Source organism: Pagrus major, chromosome 21 (genome assembly GCF_040436345.1).
Source record: "Pagrus major chromosome 21, Pma_NU_1.0".
NCBI classification, from domain to species: Eukaryota; Metazoa; Chordata; class Actinopteri; order Spariformes; family Sparidae; genus Pagrus; species Pagrus major.
Genome location: NC_133235.1, coordinates 13,248,283 through 13,263,421, shown reverse-complemented (window position 1 = coordinate 13,263,421; position 15,139 = coordinate 13,248,283). Strand labels below are relative to the sequence as shown.

General features: G+C 42.2%; 1 protein-coding gene across 3 annotated transcripts; it reads right to left on the bottom strand.

Moving 5' to 3' along the window:
- Positions 1-3: 3 nt before the first annotated feature.
- On the bottom strand, positions 4-11,929 carry nr2f6a (nuclear receptor subfamily 2, group F, member 6a). 3 transcript variants are annotated; one of them, XM_073490615.1, is made up of 6 exons: positions 11,168-11,929; positions 10,008-10,815; positions 6,174-6,268; positions 4,267-4,598; positions 3,849-4,095; positions 4-2,353 (listed from the first exon to the last, which is right to left on the bottom strand). In XM_073490615.1, the coding sequence occupies exons 2-6, from the start codon at positions 10,274-10,276 to the stop codon at positions 2,079-2,081; spliced, it is 1,218 nt and encodes a 405-aa protein (XP_073346716.1). In that variant the 5' UTR covers positions 10,277-10,815; positions 11,168-11,929; the 3' UTR covers positions 4-2,078. The 3 variants fall into 3 exon arrangements, with proteins under 3 accessions (XP_073346716.1, XP_073346717.1, XP_073346718.1); XM_073490616.1 differs by having other exon boundaries at positions 4,267-4,595; XM_073490617.1 differs by lacking the exons at positions 10,008-10,815; positions 11,168-11,929 and adding an exon at positions 7,589-7,645.
- Between the last annotated feature and the right edge of the window lie 3,210 nt (positions 11,930-15,139).

Genomic DNA, 15,139 nt, shown 5'->3' with positions numbered 1-15,139 from the left:
TCGTCATCTTTTGATTCTTTTAATAACGTTGCCATACACATGAAATTTTAAAAACTCAGTAACACAAAGATAAGAAAACATTAATAGTATATTTATCTTTTTTTTCCATCGATGACATGATCGTGTGAGTTGTTGCCTAAGAGAAAAGTATCCGAACAACTTTTAGACGGCCCAGTGGTAGATCAAGAAGCAGAGTTACACCTTGTTTTCATGATTAAATGCTGAAATATGTTGCATCATTTCTTTTTGATTTTTGTAAACTCGCATCTTGAAATACACTTGTGAGGTAAATCCTGGTGGACCAACAATCAGGGCCCATCTTCTTTAAACTTGTCAAAGATATTGTGTGTTTTGGCATTGAATATCCTCCAAGTGCAGTTTTTCCACCAGATTTTCACCCATTACAGTATCATCTCACACTCTTAGAGATGAGAGCACGAGCATCTGTGTCATATCAGCTGCAATGGCATGAAGGTAAGCTTTCTTTTTTGACATCTGAACAGATGAAAGAGGTATTTTCATGTAAATACATATAGAAAAAAAACATTTAGGAGCTAACAGTGAAAGCAATACTTCAATGTTTAAATGAACCTTGAATTACATAATGTAAAAGAATGAAACTTAGCAGAGATCCAAAACAACATTTGAACATGCAAAAAGACAAAATTGGCCTCAATATATATACACAACTCAATACATCAAGGGATCATCACTCCCAGAAAACAGCACTGATCGACGTAAACTGGTATGTAACTGGCGGTATTGGTTTTAAACTCTCATCACCGACTATATTTAGTGAGATAATTCTTATCGTCGTGGATTGCTTGTTTTGCTAGAACCAGAGTTGACGTCAGCCAGCCGTTCCTCAACAATAAAAAAAAGCTCAATCCAAACAACGTTTGAAATGCCTAGTAGCTGAATTCACCATATTCAGTCAGTCAAAACTCATACTGAAAAACACAAGTGAACAAAATCACTTTGGGAGGATCTGTTCTTAAAAAGATACAAGACGAATGTTTGCAATGCTCAGAAGACTCATTTCATATTTCATGTCGCTGTCCCAAATTCATATTGAATAACAAGGCAGTTGTCAAAAAGAAGGCGGTTTCTGGTGAACAACATTTACAGAGGTTTGTGTTTAGGAAATATCAGACTAAAGCATTCTGATGTCTAGTGAGGTATTAGTCCGTTCTCTTCTTTTTCTTCTTCAACTACAGCAACAGTGAGCCCTGTGGATGAATGTAAATGCATTGTTCACCTGATGGCCACAAGAGTCTGTTCATCTCTTTCTCTCTGCTTCGTGTATTAATTATTCTTTTTAAAAACCATCTCTAAAGGATGATATGATAGACTTTGGTGATTTTTCCTTGGTTTTATTTTGCTTTCTGTTCCATTTGATCAGTTTCTTTGCTTCTTGCTCAGTGTCGAGCGAAGTTCAAAGCGGTGAATTCAGAATTTTATCTTCAACAGCGAGGCCTGTACCGTGTCTTATATTCAGTCCACCGTACTTCCACAGCTTCCTCATGCTTCAGATTGTTTATTATCATCATGATACTCTTTTATAATGTCATCACTTGTGTGGATATAAAGGTCACTGTATCACAAATGGTGAGCCATGAAAAATGAGCCCAGTGTGGGAAAAACTGCTCTGCTGACTTTCATTGGCGGGACAGTTTTGTCCTCTAGATGTATTTGTAGCAGGGTGCTGCTGCCCTCTACATGAAACTGTGGCGTCTTTAGCCACTATGGCATGTGGGTGGTGACATGACTGGCTGTGGTGGCCATATCGGAGCCCAGCATGAGGAGCTGGTCTCTGGCCTGAGACCTGGCACCAGAACCGAGTGGGCTGGCAACAAGACAGATCCATCCTGGCACCGGCTCCTCTCTTCTCTGTTGGCCCGCATGGAGACAGAGGGCTCATTTCATGAGGGGGAATAGAGCGGTTACAGTACAGTACATATGACGGCCAGCTGGCACTGCAGTTTCATAACCACACAGATGGAAAGTGATGAGTCAAGAGGTTTCCTGTGGGTCCTTGTCGTCACTAATACCAGACGGAGACCTCGTCCGTCAGGGGGCTACTGTCCTGGGACATACGGCCAGCTGATTGAGCTTCCGGAGAGCTGCATGTCACGGATCAGCGTCTCGATGGGTGTCTTTCCTACAAGGCGCATGAAGAAGAGCTGCGAGATGAGGTTGGCGGGAACAGCGCGCAGGGCGGGCAGGCGCAGAAGCAGGCGTCCAAAGCGCTGAGGCTGACTTGGGTACTGCATCCTCTCGTACTCCGTCAGGGCCACCTGAGCCTTCTCCTGCAGAGACTCCACGTGGACTGGGTCTGTTAGACCACAGGCGTCTGAGAGGGAGGGAGGAGGAGGTAGTTACTTAATAGTGTGGGCAGGTTACATAAAGAGTCGTGATGAACTGAGTGGAAGGTTGAAATCCCAGCAGATAATGTGATAAAATGCCCCTGAGGGGAACACATACAAATATAGTGCCTCATCATGTCTGCACTTTAAGAAAATATGTATCTTTTAAAACCTGAAAACCCTGAACTCAGCTTTAAAAAAACAGCAGAATACGGTCTTTTACTTGAAGTTTCATTTGGATGCTTTTGGAAGAGGCATTCCCACTCAGCAATTTGTATAAGGAAGCCACTTAAAAAGTCTTACAAGTCTTAAACTGCACAGTGCTGCATAATGATCAGTGACAGCACTGAATTATGCATCATGAAGTGCATTAATGCATTTTCATTAATAAGCCAGGAGATGGTGCCATAGTAGGTAAATTCACAGATGAAGGTGGCAACTTATCTGCAGTTCTCTTCTTCTCTCTAAGCTGAAAATGTCCAGCTTAAATATGAAGTTTACAAGAATGTCAGTATTTTCAACGGTCACACTTATGTGGGCCTGTCATAAGCTTTTAGACTCTTAATTATTGTTTCAACCCATGGCTATCTATTAGAGTGAACCCCAACAATTTTGCACGTGAAGATCAGTTAAGTCCTACTGTAGGAGCTTTGTCAAGTCTAAAAGAATAACCCTGACCATGTCATGTTGATGTCATAAGGATTATCTTGTTTTAGGCTCTGAGACCGCAATATATTATTTAACAGTAAGCTTGCCTTAAAAAATAAAGGTGTGGAGAAAGATTTGTGTGTTTCCTTGGTAGGGTTGAGATGCTTTATGGGGAATGTAGGATCAAGGGTTTCTGGAGATTGACCCAATACAGACTAATGCCGTGTTCAAGACAACTCGTAACTCGAACATTTCCGACCTCCTACTACAAAAAGTCAGTGGAACACCACTTAATTCACACTTGTGAACTCAGGGCAAATCCATCTACCTCGACTTCATGAGGGAGCAGTTATCAGACGTCACACAACAATAGTAGCACCCATGGGAGGGGGTAGGATGTATTTGTAGAAGACAGTATTTCTATTAGGCGAGTGAATGGAATATTTAGACACGTTTCGAAGTAGAAAAGTGGAGTAAAATAAAATGTACGATGGCGTCTGTCACCTTGTGTTAGTTTTCCATCTTCTATTTCTGTTACAATGCAACGAGGCTGCACTGCTGAGTGTGCAATTGTGTCTACACTCGCCAAACAGACGTCATTTGTGGAGGTTGGGAATGTTAGAAATTCCAACCTCCAGCACTGACTGGAACGCAGCATAAAAGACAGAAAACCTAAGCCACTGCTGTACTCAGTTTGATCATTCCTTTTTAATCTGTCTCTCACACATCCAGCACTTGTATCACTGAACAATAGACCTTTAAAAGTGGCTGCCTGCGGTGTTTCTGCACTGCAGTACACTGTGTCACAATAACAGCAAATAAAGCAACAATCACCTGGTGAGAAGAGTGCGATGGCCTTCAGACAGCTGTACTCCGCTGAGTCCACCTGCAGCCTCGTCAGCTTGTCGACCTGGTCCTGGAACACCCTCACCTGGTCCATGAAGGACACCACACGCTCGGCGGACATGGGCGAGGAGTGGAAGCCGGCTGCGGCCAACAGGGGGGCCATGTGGAGGGGCAGGGCCGACTGGGCCGCGTTGAGGATGAACAGCTCGCTCCAGCTCAGCCTCAGCAGGGCCACCTGTGGATTTGTTTGTGTGTTAATCAGGTTGCCCCACACTGTTATCATTCATTTTTAATGTTCACTGCATTCATTGTGTATTTATGTTTGGATGGAGACACTTTGCTTCAACCTGTTTTGTATATTTCTCTCTCAAACACATCAAACTTTATTTTTTTAATTCAATCTGACCTGGTCTGACACAGGCAGCTCAGGGAAATAAGGGATGCTTCTGGCCCACTCCACGGTGCTGAAGAGTAGCCTGGCAGCCAGTTCGCAGATATTATCGATCCCCATGGCATTATCCGGACCGGCCTGTTGGTTGTACTGGTGTCCAAAGCGACTGCTGGGGTACGGTTCAGCTCTCAGCAGCTGGGAAATTAGCTCTGACACTGGCTGACCTCCACCGCTTCCTCCGTTGTTGTTGTTGTTGTAGAACTCGCCTCCAAGGCCGCTGGCGCCACCTATGGGCGTGATGGAGGGGCTGAGGCTCGGCTGAGGTGGGATGCGACCGCGTTGAACTGCTGTAGTTTGGTTGGGGGACAAAGGGGAGGGGGGAGATGAGGGAGACAGAGGGGAGATGAGAGCAAAGGGGAATGGAGAGGAATAGATAAAGAGAGGAGATAATAGCCAAAGGCAAGGGGAGGTGAAGGAGGGGATTTGGAGAAGAAAACGAAGAGGAAGAAAAGTTAAAACTGAGTTCAGCCAGCAGTGTATGTCAGATTATCAGCAGACCGGCTTGACCCGATTAGGAAGCTATTCTTCAAGATTAAAGGAGGCATAATCGAGCCCAGACTGACTCAAAAGAGCGTGAAAGGGAGGAGAAAAATTCTTGTGCTCGTCGGGTGAGATGAAGGTTATCTATGGAAATAAAAAAACGACTGAGAGGAGAATTTACTCTCCATTAAAATTTTAACATTCTGCAATATTAATTGTGGAGGAGAATTACCACATGCTATTGCAGCAATTTAAGAATATCCCAGATTTTACACACACAGAGAAGATTATTATTATATATATATATATATATTATATTATTATATATTATTATATTATATTATTTGATCATGAAAACAAAGAGAGTTTAATTATTTAGTTTGTTTAGGCATTTCTCTTCTGATTAAAATGTCTTTCCCAGAACTACATAGTACATCTTTCATCATCCAAAACAAAAACTACTGAATAGAAACACAGTCATTTGGGGACATGGATTCATGTGGTCACAATCTGTCCTGTTCGAGTGTCCTTGAGCAAGACAGTGAATCCACTCCAACCCGAGGAATGCTGCTCTTCAGCTGAGTCTGACCTCTGACCTCTTTGTGGAGGTTGTCATGTCGAGGGAATTTCCCTTCAGGGAGCCGTAATTTGTCTCATTAACATGCTTTATGATTTGTGAGTATGGGGGGGACAACTCAGAGACACATCAGGTTGTTTTTAAAATCACAGGCCTTCAAACATTACAGGTTAAATGTATTTTGTATGGTTGCATCCTTGAAAAGCCTTACAAATTCAGTTGTATGTGCTGTACTTATTTATTATTTGTCTCTGTGTGTCTATTGGCATTACATTGAATAATGCCTCACTTGGGCTCCACCACTTAAGGTGAAATCCCCATATTGAATTCTGCCTGATCGAGTCAACAAGGCAGAGGGGTTTCTGTGGCATCAACCAGGGGCTTAAGGCTCCAGGACGCAGGTGTCTTAGCACTGTATCCCTCTCAGTCACTCTTACACAGGCACTAGATTAAGCCACTTAGTACGTGGCATTGAGCTGACACGCATGGCTAGCTTAGCCATGATAGGTCCTCGACAGCCATGTGTGGCATTTTCTCGGCACTATGGAGCTCATGGAGCAGAAGGGGCGAAGATAATGGCAGAGGCAAATTTGACTATGATTGATTTTCTTCTATTCTAAGAGCCACTGAATGAAGTAATGAAAAGGCTTTTCACTGAAAGAAATATCAATTATTTGCATTTTCTATATCCATTCAATTGCAGTGTATGAAATGTTGCACATGTACAATCAGTGTGTCCCACAGTGAGGCACATCCTTTAGAGGGGATTAAAATGGATGGTGGATTTATGGATTAGGATAGATACCTTCTTTGCGCATGCCAACGCGGAAGCATTTCTTCAGTCGACAGTACTGGCACTGGTTCCTGTGGTGCTGGTCAATCTGACACTCTCTGTTAGACCTGAGAACGTAAACAAATGATTACGAGACTGATGCTTTCCTGCAGGCGTCAGACTGTGTGATCTGCTGTCACCTCTACAAGTTGTTATCTGATTTCAATCAGATTTTCATGCAGATTTATCAAAAACATCCAAGTTACAAATGTGTAACCAATTCTACTTTGCAGAAAAATGAAAATGTGAAAGACGAAGGCTGAGCAGTTATGCAAAGTCATCATCTTCTATTAAAAATGATTTGATGTATATAACGTACAAAGTATTAAGCAGTATAATAGCAACACTTTTTACAGTGCATCTGAACATTAATATTACATCATGAAACTAGATTTTCCATTAGGTTACAGGAAACATCATCATGCCTATAAAGCAGAAGGAGGTTGTATCATTCAGTGTGCTTTCACTCACATATCCCAGCTGTTCTTATGTTTACTCTACAATATGTGCTTCAACTCAAGTTGAGCAGAAACACTGTTCAATAGAATAAATGACTGCAACTTTTCTGATAATAATTTTCTTTGTCATAATGGTAAGTAGAATATGTTTAGATTTAGTATAATATTTATGGAGCTCAAATGTGGTGATTTATTTACAGTAAATACATAGGTACAAAATTAGATACTACATTATTTGTCTATAATTGTTGACAGATCCCTTTGTTTGGATTTAAAAATTAGGATGTGAATTTTGTTTTGCATTATAGACACCTTTATCTGTGCTTCTGTGCATGACAGGCTTCACAAGCATCATAGAAATGTGGAGTGGCAACTGTCAGTTTAGATTAATCTGACACTTTTTCTCGATTCATCAGTAAAATGAAAAGGAGGATAGTGAAGGTAGTCCAAAACACAAAGATATTCAGTCCTCTATCATACAAGACAATAAATAAATGAGTAAATAAATCTCACATTTGAGAAGCTGAACCAGACAACGCATGTAACTTTAGCTTGAGAAGTTACTTTACCAATTGGTGATAACTGATTTTTGTTTCAGCTACTGCATACTGTAAACATTATGTGTTTTGTGGGTCTGTGTATACTTTCCACACACCTCAAGCAAAGTCACACTGTTTTGTGCAGCTGTTACAGTTCAGTCATCTTAATGTTTGATTCATTCAGTAATGTATCGCCATTTTACTTGAAAAATCATTTTCATGAAATAAAACAAACAAAAAAAGCCTCCAGGAAGTGAAGAAACAATGTCAACAACAGGCTACATCATGTAGAGTTACATTTACGGGAGACCCAACGACATGTTAGCTGTCATGCCTGTGGGCTATATAATCATCACTGGCCTACACGCAACCATATGTCGCCGTAACTTACAAAACGCAGTCTTGTACGTTTTCGGCTCTCCGCGGGTTTGTCGGGTCCGCCATGGAGGAAAACTGTCACACCTTCACCCGGGTCTCACCCGGATGTGCGTAGTTTTGCAGCACGAGGCAGTCGCGCGAGCTCAGTAACCGTCGCAGCTCTGTACTGAGTTTCCAGATGGAGGGTGAGTTAAAATAGTTTTGTACGAACAAAAATTTGCTTAACCACGACTTTTAATTTGCACTATCCAGTCATGCTAATGTTAGAATGTCCTAACATGTGCCCGACATCATGCGCCATGAGAACACTAGATTAAATTCACTGGCAAGCTAGCTGACGTTAGCTTTGTATGTTAGCATGGTTTGATGAAAATGAGAAGTTGGGCGGAGTGGCTGAGGCTAGCTTTATCTCACAAGAAATAATACACACATTCAATACGAGTGTGTGTATAAACTACAAGTGTGTACTTGTTATACTGTCCAATGTTAAGTAATGTTAAACTCAACAGGGTGATTAAACCCTGTTTCATTTGAAAAAAGTGGGTAAACTGAAGTGGGGTTATGTCTGTTTACCCCCTAATGTCAAATATCAGGCCATACTGATGAAAATAGGCCCTTCTTATCAGTGGATTTCTGTTGATGGACAGACTACTCAAAATGAGTTAGGGATATATTTAGTGTTTCGCTTTAATTTTTGTTTTGTGAATAGTTTTGGTCCCCAATAATAATGCGACACATTTAATATAACTTTTGTTGCATATCCATGCACATGCATATATGCATCCATATCTAGGCCTGTCACGATAACAAATTTTGCTGGACGATAAATTGTCCTAGAAATTATTGCGATAAACGATAATATTGTCGCTTTGAGACCATTTTTCAACTAATATAATGATAATGGCATAATAATGCAAGTACACCCTTTCAAAGATCAATAAACCTTTATTTCTAAAGAATATTTAACATTGCAATGTGAAAAAGACATTTTAAATATCCAAAATAAATAAAGATGGAGGCTGTGGCCAAAGCAATTGAGCCATGGCCAGCCACGGTTCCTTACTGCAGCAACAATGTTGGCACCATTGTCTGTAGTGATGCGGAGGCGTGACGGTACACGTGATGATGATGACGTATGTGTTTTTTTTCAAGGTGTTTCCCCGGTGTCCCCCTGTTAATCTAAACCTGTACCAGCTGTCTGTTTATAATCATATGGATGCTGTTATAATGTGTTGTAATTGAGATCCTGACACACCAAACATCCTGGAAAGTGACAAAGTTACGTTTTTCTATAATTTACATAATTACATAATCGCCATCAGTAAACTGGATGCTGTCTGACTATTTCACTCGCGGGGTTCACTAAGTTCACTAAGTCTTGGTCGGGAGGGCTGACCGTCACCATGACAACAGTAACTGACCGTCGCGCGACAAACACTTGGTGAGTTAAAGTTTTTTGCCGGGGACAGACGCTGTTTTTCGGGCAGAAATGTGACGAAGAGTCGGTCAGACCGACAGGATGACAGACACTTCTTCACGAATAACTGCGGTATTTTTTTCCTCACATAAGTTGCGAAAGACACGACCAGTTACTACGTTCCTGTTGTTTGGTCCTGTAACGTTGCTTTGTGGGACATTTATTTTTATTTTGTTGAGTGAAGCATCTGTACAGTTATCAGACACCAACACCATCAGATCGACACGCCCTCGCTCCGCGCCGCCGGCTCGGTTCGCCTCTGATACTACCTCCGGAGGCGCAGCGAAATTTCACCCCTCACCGCATCTGAAACGTTCACACAAAGGCGGATGCGGAGAATTGGCGCAGTATCCCCGCATGCAAACGGCTGCGTGAATGGGGCTAGTGACTGACAAGAGGGTTCTAGTGAGAGACACGAGGAAAACAAACAAGCATGCAAATGGAAATTATCGAGGCCGGCAAAATTATCGAGCTCATTTTAATTTATCGTATGATTAATTGATTTATTGATTATCGTGACAGGCCTATCCATATCCCAATATCCCTAGCTAATTTCGAGTAGTGTAATTTAGCACATCAAAATCTCAATATATTTAAGCGCTGTTTAGTTGTACATACATTCCTGTAAAACATCATTATGTTAAGCTTGAGAATTTATTAACAGTTGTATAAGTCATTTGAAAACCTGCAGGGAAGACTAGTCGTGGTTGCAGGCCAGGCCAGTACAGTACAAAGAACACATTTCTAAGTGTATTAGTCTCTGTTTGAAGTTACAATTACGCGTGAGGTCTCTGGTAGGTTTTATCTTGGGGTTAAGGCAAAGATTAGGTTACTTCCTAACCTCCTAGGTTACGGTTTTGCTAGCTTAACTTAAAAGTGTTGGATCGTCCCAATGTGAGCTGACCATAACACGCACTTGAATGAAATACTAATCTAAATACTAAGCCCCTCTCACCTGCATGTGTAGCTGAGGTTCCGTCTGACGCTCCTCTTGAAGAAGCTCTTGCAGCCCTCGCACGTGAAGACCCCATAGTGTTTCCCGCTGGACTTGTCCCCGCACACCACACAGTCCACCACGCAGGCCTTGTCATCATCTCCGGCTTCCATGTCGCTGCCCCCCGCCTGGGGAGAGCCTTCCTCTTCGTCCCCCCTCAGGTAGCTCTTGTCCCCTAGCCCGTTTGTGCCCCCGTTGGGATCTCCCCAGCCCCCGCTCACCATGGCCATCGCTTGGTTACCGAACCAGCGCAAAGGAAATGTGACAGACAGCCAAGATTTCTGGTTTCTGTCAAGGTAACATGAACATCAAAAGTCTAGATTGTGTGTTTCCCCCTCACCTGGAGCGAATCAGTCTTTTCCGCTTGCTTGTGCTCTCATTTGTTAATTACGTCTCTTGATTGTTTTTGAGCATACAAAGCAGAAATGGGAAGGGGGAACAAAAACAGTCCTCAGGCTAAACAAGCAGATGTCAATGTGGAAAAAAAGAGGCTATAGCATTGAGGAGGAGGGTGTTTGGCAGAAAAAACAAGAGCAGCTCTGTCTCCTCCCACTCCACTATGACCTGGAAACAGTCGCATGTGTGGCAACTTTTAGTTTTGCATGCCTGTAGATTTCTTTTTCTTCTTTTCTTTTCTTCTTCTCTCGTCCACCGCGTAGCTGCTGTGTCTTGTTTGGGTCCTTGTCTTCAGACCAGTACCTGAGATGGTGAAAGAGAAGCCAGCTCGAACGCTGCCCAGTCTAATGGTGTCACGCGTCAGCCTTGGAACCTTTCACAGGAAACAATGAGTCAAACATTACATTTCTTTTGAAAGAGAGCGAACGATTTGTGAGCAAATGACACAAGATGTGAAAATCTCCTTCTAGCTTCAGCTCTACATACTGTTGTTCATCTCTTCCTCACACATACACTCCCAGCTCTGTCTCTGTAGCAACAGTAATGGCTGAAAAAGGACCTCAGTGTAGCTCGCCTTAGCACATGCCTGGAGAGGCTCTGACCACCCCTCTTAAAGTACCCCTTACATGAATTTGTCTCTTCTAGCACCGACTCGTCCTCATACAAGGTCGCTGTCTAACTAAACATTCACCTCTAAACCCTTATAGAAATTATGTCAAGCTTACCTCAGAGTGAATGTTAATGTCTCCGGCTTCCCTCACTGGCAAATAAATCCCTTTCTCGCTCTAGATCTTCCTTCCATCCAGCGAGGCTGCAGACACGTCTCCCCTATTCTGCTGTAATCCTCTCAGTGGCAGCATTGTGACCAACAATGGAGACATTCCACATCAAGCAAAACAAGCCGATGTCCGCACAACAACAACACCATTTTCATGTGGTCGTGGGCTTCTTCTTCAAGGCACCGCCAGCTGCAGCAGCGGCGGTGTGGCGGCAGCAGATGAGGCGACGTGGACTCCCCTGCGCTAGCCACCAAAATACACAAGTAGATCCCCAACACAAGGAAGTGAGCTCTCTTCCCTGCTTGTTGTAGCACGAGTGTGACGATATCCTCTGTGCTGCTTCCTTCCTAGAAAAAAAAAAAAGCCAAACAGTGAAGAAAAGCAGGAAAGTGTCCGTCTGCTCAGCCCTCCATAGTTCCTGCGGTTGCTCTCCAGGCACTCATGCGGTCTTCTCCCTCCAGCCTTTTGTCAGTGCTTGCCCACCAAGAACTAATGACTTGCGGCCTAGCCCTGTGTGCTCGTCGGTGTGTGTGTGTTTGTGTGTGTGTAAAGCCTTCCCCTATGGCTCATGCAAACAGGAGGTGGGGGGTGGAAAGGGGGACGGGTACTCCTCTTCCCCCCTCCTTCTCTCTCGGGCTACAGAGTCCACAAATCAAATTATGATTCAAGAAAATGGCCACGGTCAGAGAAAGGCTGGTTTTCTCTCAGTGATTTGCTTTTTTTCTCCTTACCCCTCTCTCCTCTTGTCTGTCTGTTTTCCTCAAACCTGTGTGTGTGTGTGTGTGTGTGTGTGTGAGGGAGAGATCAAGCAAAGCAATGGAGAGAGAGAGAGAGGGAAGGAGGGGGAGGGAGCGGGAGTGTGTGCAGAGGGGGAGGGGGCAGTCTCTGTGTGTGTGTGTGTGTGTGTGTGTGTGTGTGTGTGTGTGTGTGTGTGTGTGTGTGTGTGTGTGTGTGTGCTCCCAGGGATTTGACACTGCTATTCAAGCCCTGCGGTTACCATGGAGCCGGCCGCCTTATATGGCCATTGGAGTCAAAGAGCAAAGAGAGTGGGCTGTGTGGGGCAGCATGCACACACACACACAGGAAGGATGTGGAGGATCTCTCTCCTCAGAGATGCAGAGAGCATGACCCCAAGGCCTCAAAAAACCACCCCGACAATACCAGATTACCCTGAAGCCCCGCAACAAATACAAGCAAGCAGATCTCCTGCCAGCCCTTTGTCTTTTAGAAGGCAATCGAATGTTGCATCTGAAAGTTTCTCCACCGCAAAACACGACGCAAAGCAGCAGTGAGGTGAACTTAATTTCTCAAAGGGAGGACATATCTTTCCCTTTTCGAATAACACACTTTGATCCTGCATACGTGCCGAGCAGCCCACTCGAGAGCTGCTTATTGTGCTGGAGGTAAAGGTTAGCATTTTGTGGTCATTGCTCATTTGCTCAAGGCCCTCTCGCCCATTCTCTCAGTGCTTTGTGGCGAGCACGGTGATTTGTGTTCGAGGTTACCCCAAGAGGTCAAACTGACTTTCACACCCCTGTCGCGTTAAAAAGCCCAGGGTCAAATGCAGATAAAGGGGAGGAGGAGGGTCGGATAAGAGCTTTAAGAGATAAGTGATGATTCTGCTTGTAAATGTGCGGCTCTTCAGGGTGGGGGGTTGCAGTCACAACAGATGCGGCGAGATGAAAGATTCACTATATGCAACTTGTTGTCTTATCTGTTGAGTGTTTACAGAGATTTTTAAAGGCATTCTTTTACCCCCGCAGACACTTTTATGGCACTCCTAAATCTAAACCCAGCTTTACCCCCTGGAGGACAGAATGTGTATGTGACACAGAAGCATTGTCCTGGCCATTGTGTGGCTAATGGGTCATCAGAGGGTTGTGTGTGTGTATGTGTGTGTGTGAGTGTGTGTTAATTTGAATGAAAGTCCCTTTAATTATGCCGCTGTGTCTGCTTATTGTCACTTCTTGTGTTGAGAAAGATTAGGCTTGTCAAATAAAGGGTGCTTGTAAAGGATTGTGTGTGCGTGTGCGTGTGTGTGTGTGCGTGGGTTCACAGAGCCATTAATCAATACTTTTGTACCTAGAAATAGTACATTTGAGTAAATTTGCTCTATTTGTTTTTGTTTAATTCTTACTTTGTGAGTCATTTCTGTAGGCTAATATTTGAATTAGAGCTGCAACGATTAGATGATTAATCGATTGGTCAATCGGAAGAAAATTACTTTTATTTATCATTCATGCATTTATCACGAAAAAATGTCAAATATTTCCAGCTTCTTACATGTAAGGATTTGCTGCTTTTCTTTGTAATTTTATGATAGTAAATGAAGAGGTTTTCAGTTTTGGACTGTTGGTTGGAACAAAGGAACATGTTTTTGACATTTAAAAGACTAAAGAATATATCCATTGTTAAAATATCACTAATGAAAATAATCATTAACTTACTCACTGGGCTCGCATAATCTTGTGTTCACTCTCTTTCAATACTTGGTGGATTTCAACCCCTTTATAATGGACTTCTTTATCGTCACACATGTAAGTTTAGCCTTAGCTCACCAAATTAGAGCAGGTTGCCGTCATATCATGGCAGTGGCACATTCCTAAACTTTCTACCTTAACCACCAACTTCAAAAGACTATTCAGCTTTCTAGTAGATATTAAATGTAACAATTTCAATATATTCTTACATTGGTAAAAAATATCTGCCATTGCAAAATAAGTAAGAAGAAAATTGACAATTAGTCAGTAATTTAGATTGCATTACATAAAAAAACTGAATAACGAATGAATAACTATGAATTCAAAGAGATGCTGTACATGCCTATCATTTTCACTTCAGTGTGTGAGACTGTAACCACTGGGACATACCAGTGGGGCTGGAGTGATGTGGCCTTTGAACCGACAGTCAGGAAAGTTGTTGCTCCCAGTGAGGAATCCGTAAAATGCAAGACTGCAAAAGATGTCTGCCAGGATGCCAACCCAACAGATATACAATATTACACACACAGAGACAGCTGACACAGAGGCACAGACGATTTTGCACCCCAACAGTTTCAGATTGCAATTAACTTATTATAGATGTTTCTGTATAAGTCACTGTAACGTCAAAATGATTTTAAGGTAAAATATTTACATAATGTTCCTTTAACTTGCATTTCAAAAACACTCGAAAGAGTAAACATGTTAAAGGGTCAGGCTACCCATATAACAACACTGAAAGTAATATTTGACATTGTGTGCGTTCATTATGTATCTTTAAAATGTTTTTTCTGATAGCGGGTTTTTGAGAATAACATTTCTGGGCCATATTTTGTTTCATATTAATTGTAGTATCACGCTGGAACACTTAAAACAGTAAGTTGTTTCCATGTTTACTGTGGAGGAGGAATACTAACAAGTTATGATGTTATCCTGATTAAGATCATAGCATGTAAACTATGGCTGAATGATGTGGGAAATTAATCTAATTGCAATATTTTTCAGAACTGTTCAGTATGCTGATGTATTTTTCATTGATCGATCCACCAAAATTTCTAATTTCTTAATTTCATAATGTATTTGACCATAAAAATATATTTTTGCAGTACAGTTTTACTTGTGTGAAGAAAAAAACCTTTTCATGGTATAAATAAAAGTAATACATATCTATTACTATGTAGTATAAGTATCTGTTTTGTTTAACTGTGTGCAATCCACCTTTAAACCTTGTAATCCAGTTCAGAAATCAGTCAAATTTAGAATAATTCTTATTATTGGGAGGATTTAAGTTGTCAGACTTCTTTTAAAGTTATGTTTATAGGGTGGGTCATTAAACCCCATCCTTTGGCATTTTTGGGCAGGCCCAAACACAACTCACTCAATTGATTCAGTTAACATTTCAACCATTTAAGTTAACCTCTAAGGTCTGTTACAGAGG

Bases quoted from the DNA above. Each gene is read 5' to 3' on its own strand.
- nr2f6a (XM_073490615.1), bottom strand. From the start codon at position 10,276: ATGGCCATGGTGAGCGGGGGCTGGGGAGATCCCAACGGGGGCACAAAC. The intron at 4,096-4,266 runs GTCAGATTGAAT...ACAAATCCACAG, and splicing joins AGCTGCCTGTGTCAGACCAG to GTGGCCCTGCTGAGGCTGAG. The intron at 2,354-3,848 runs GTGATTGTTGCT...CCTCCCTCTCAG, and splicing joins CATCGCACTCTTCTCACCAG to ACGCCTGTGGTCTAACAGAC.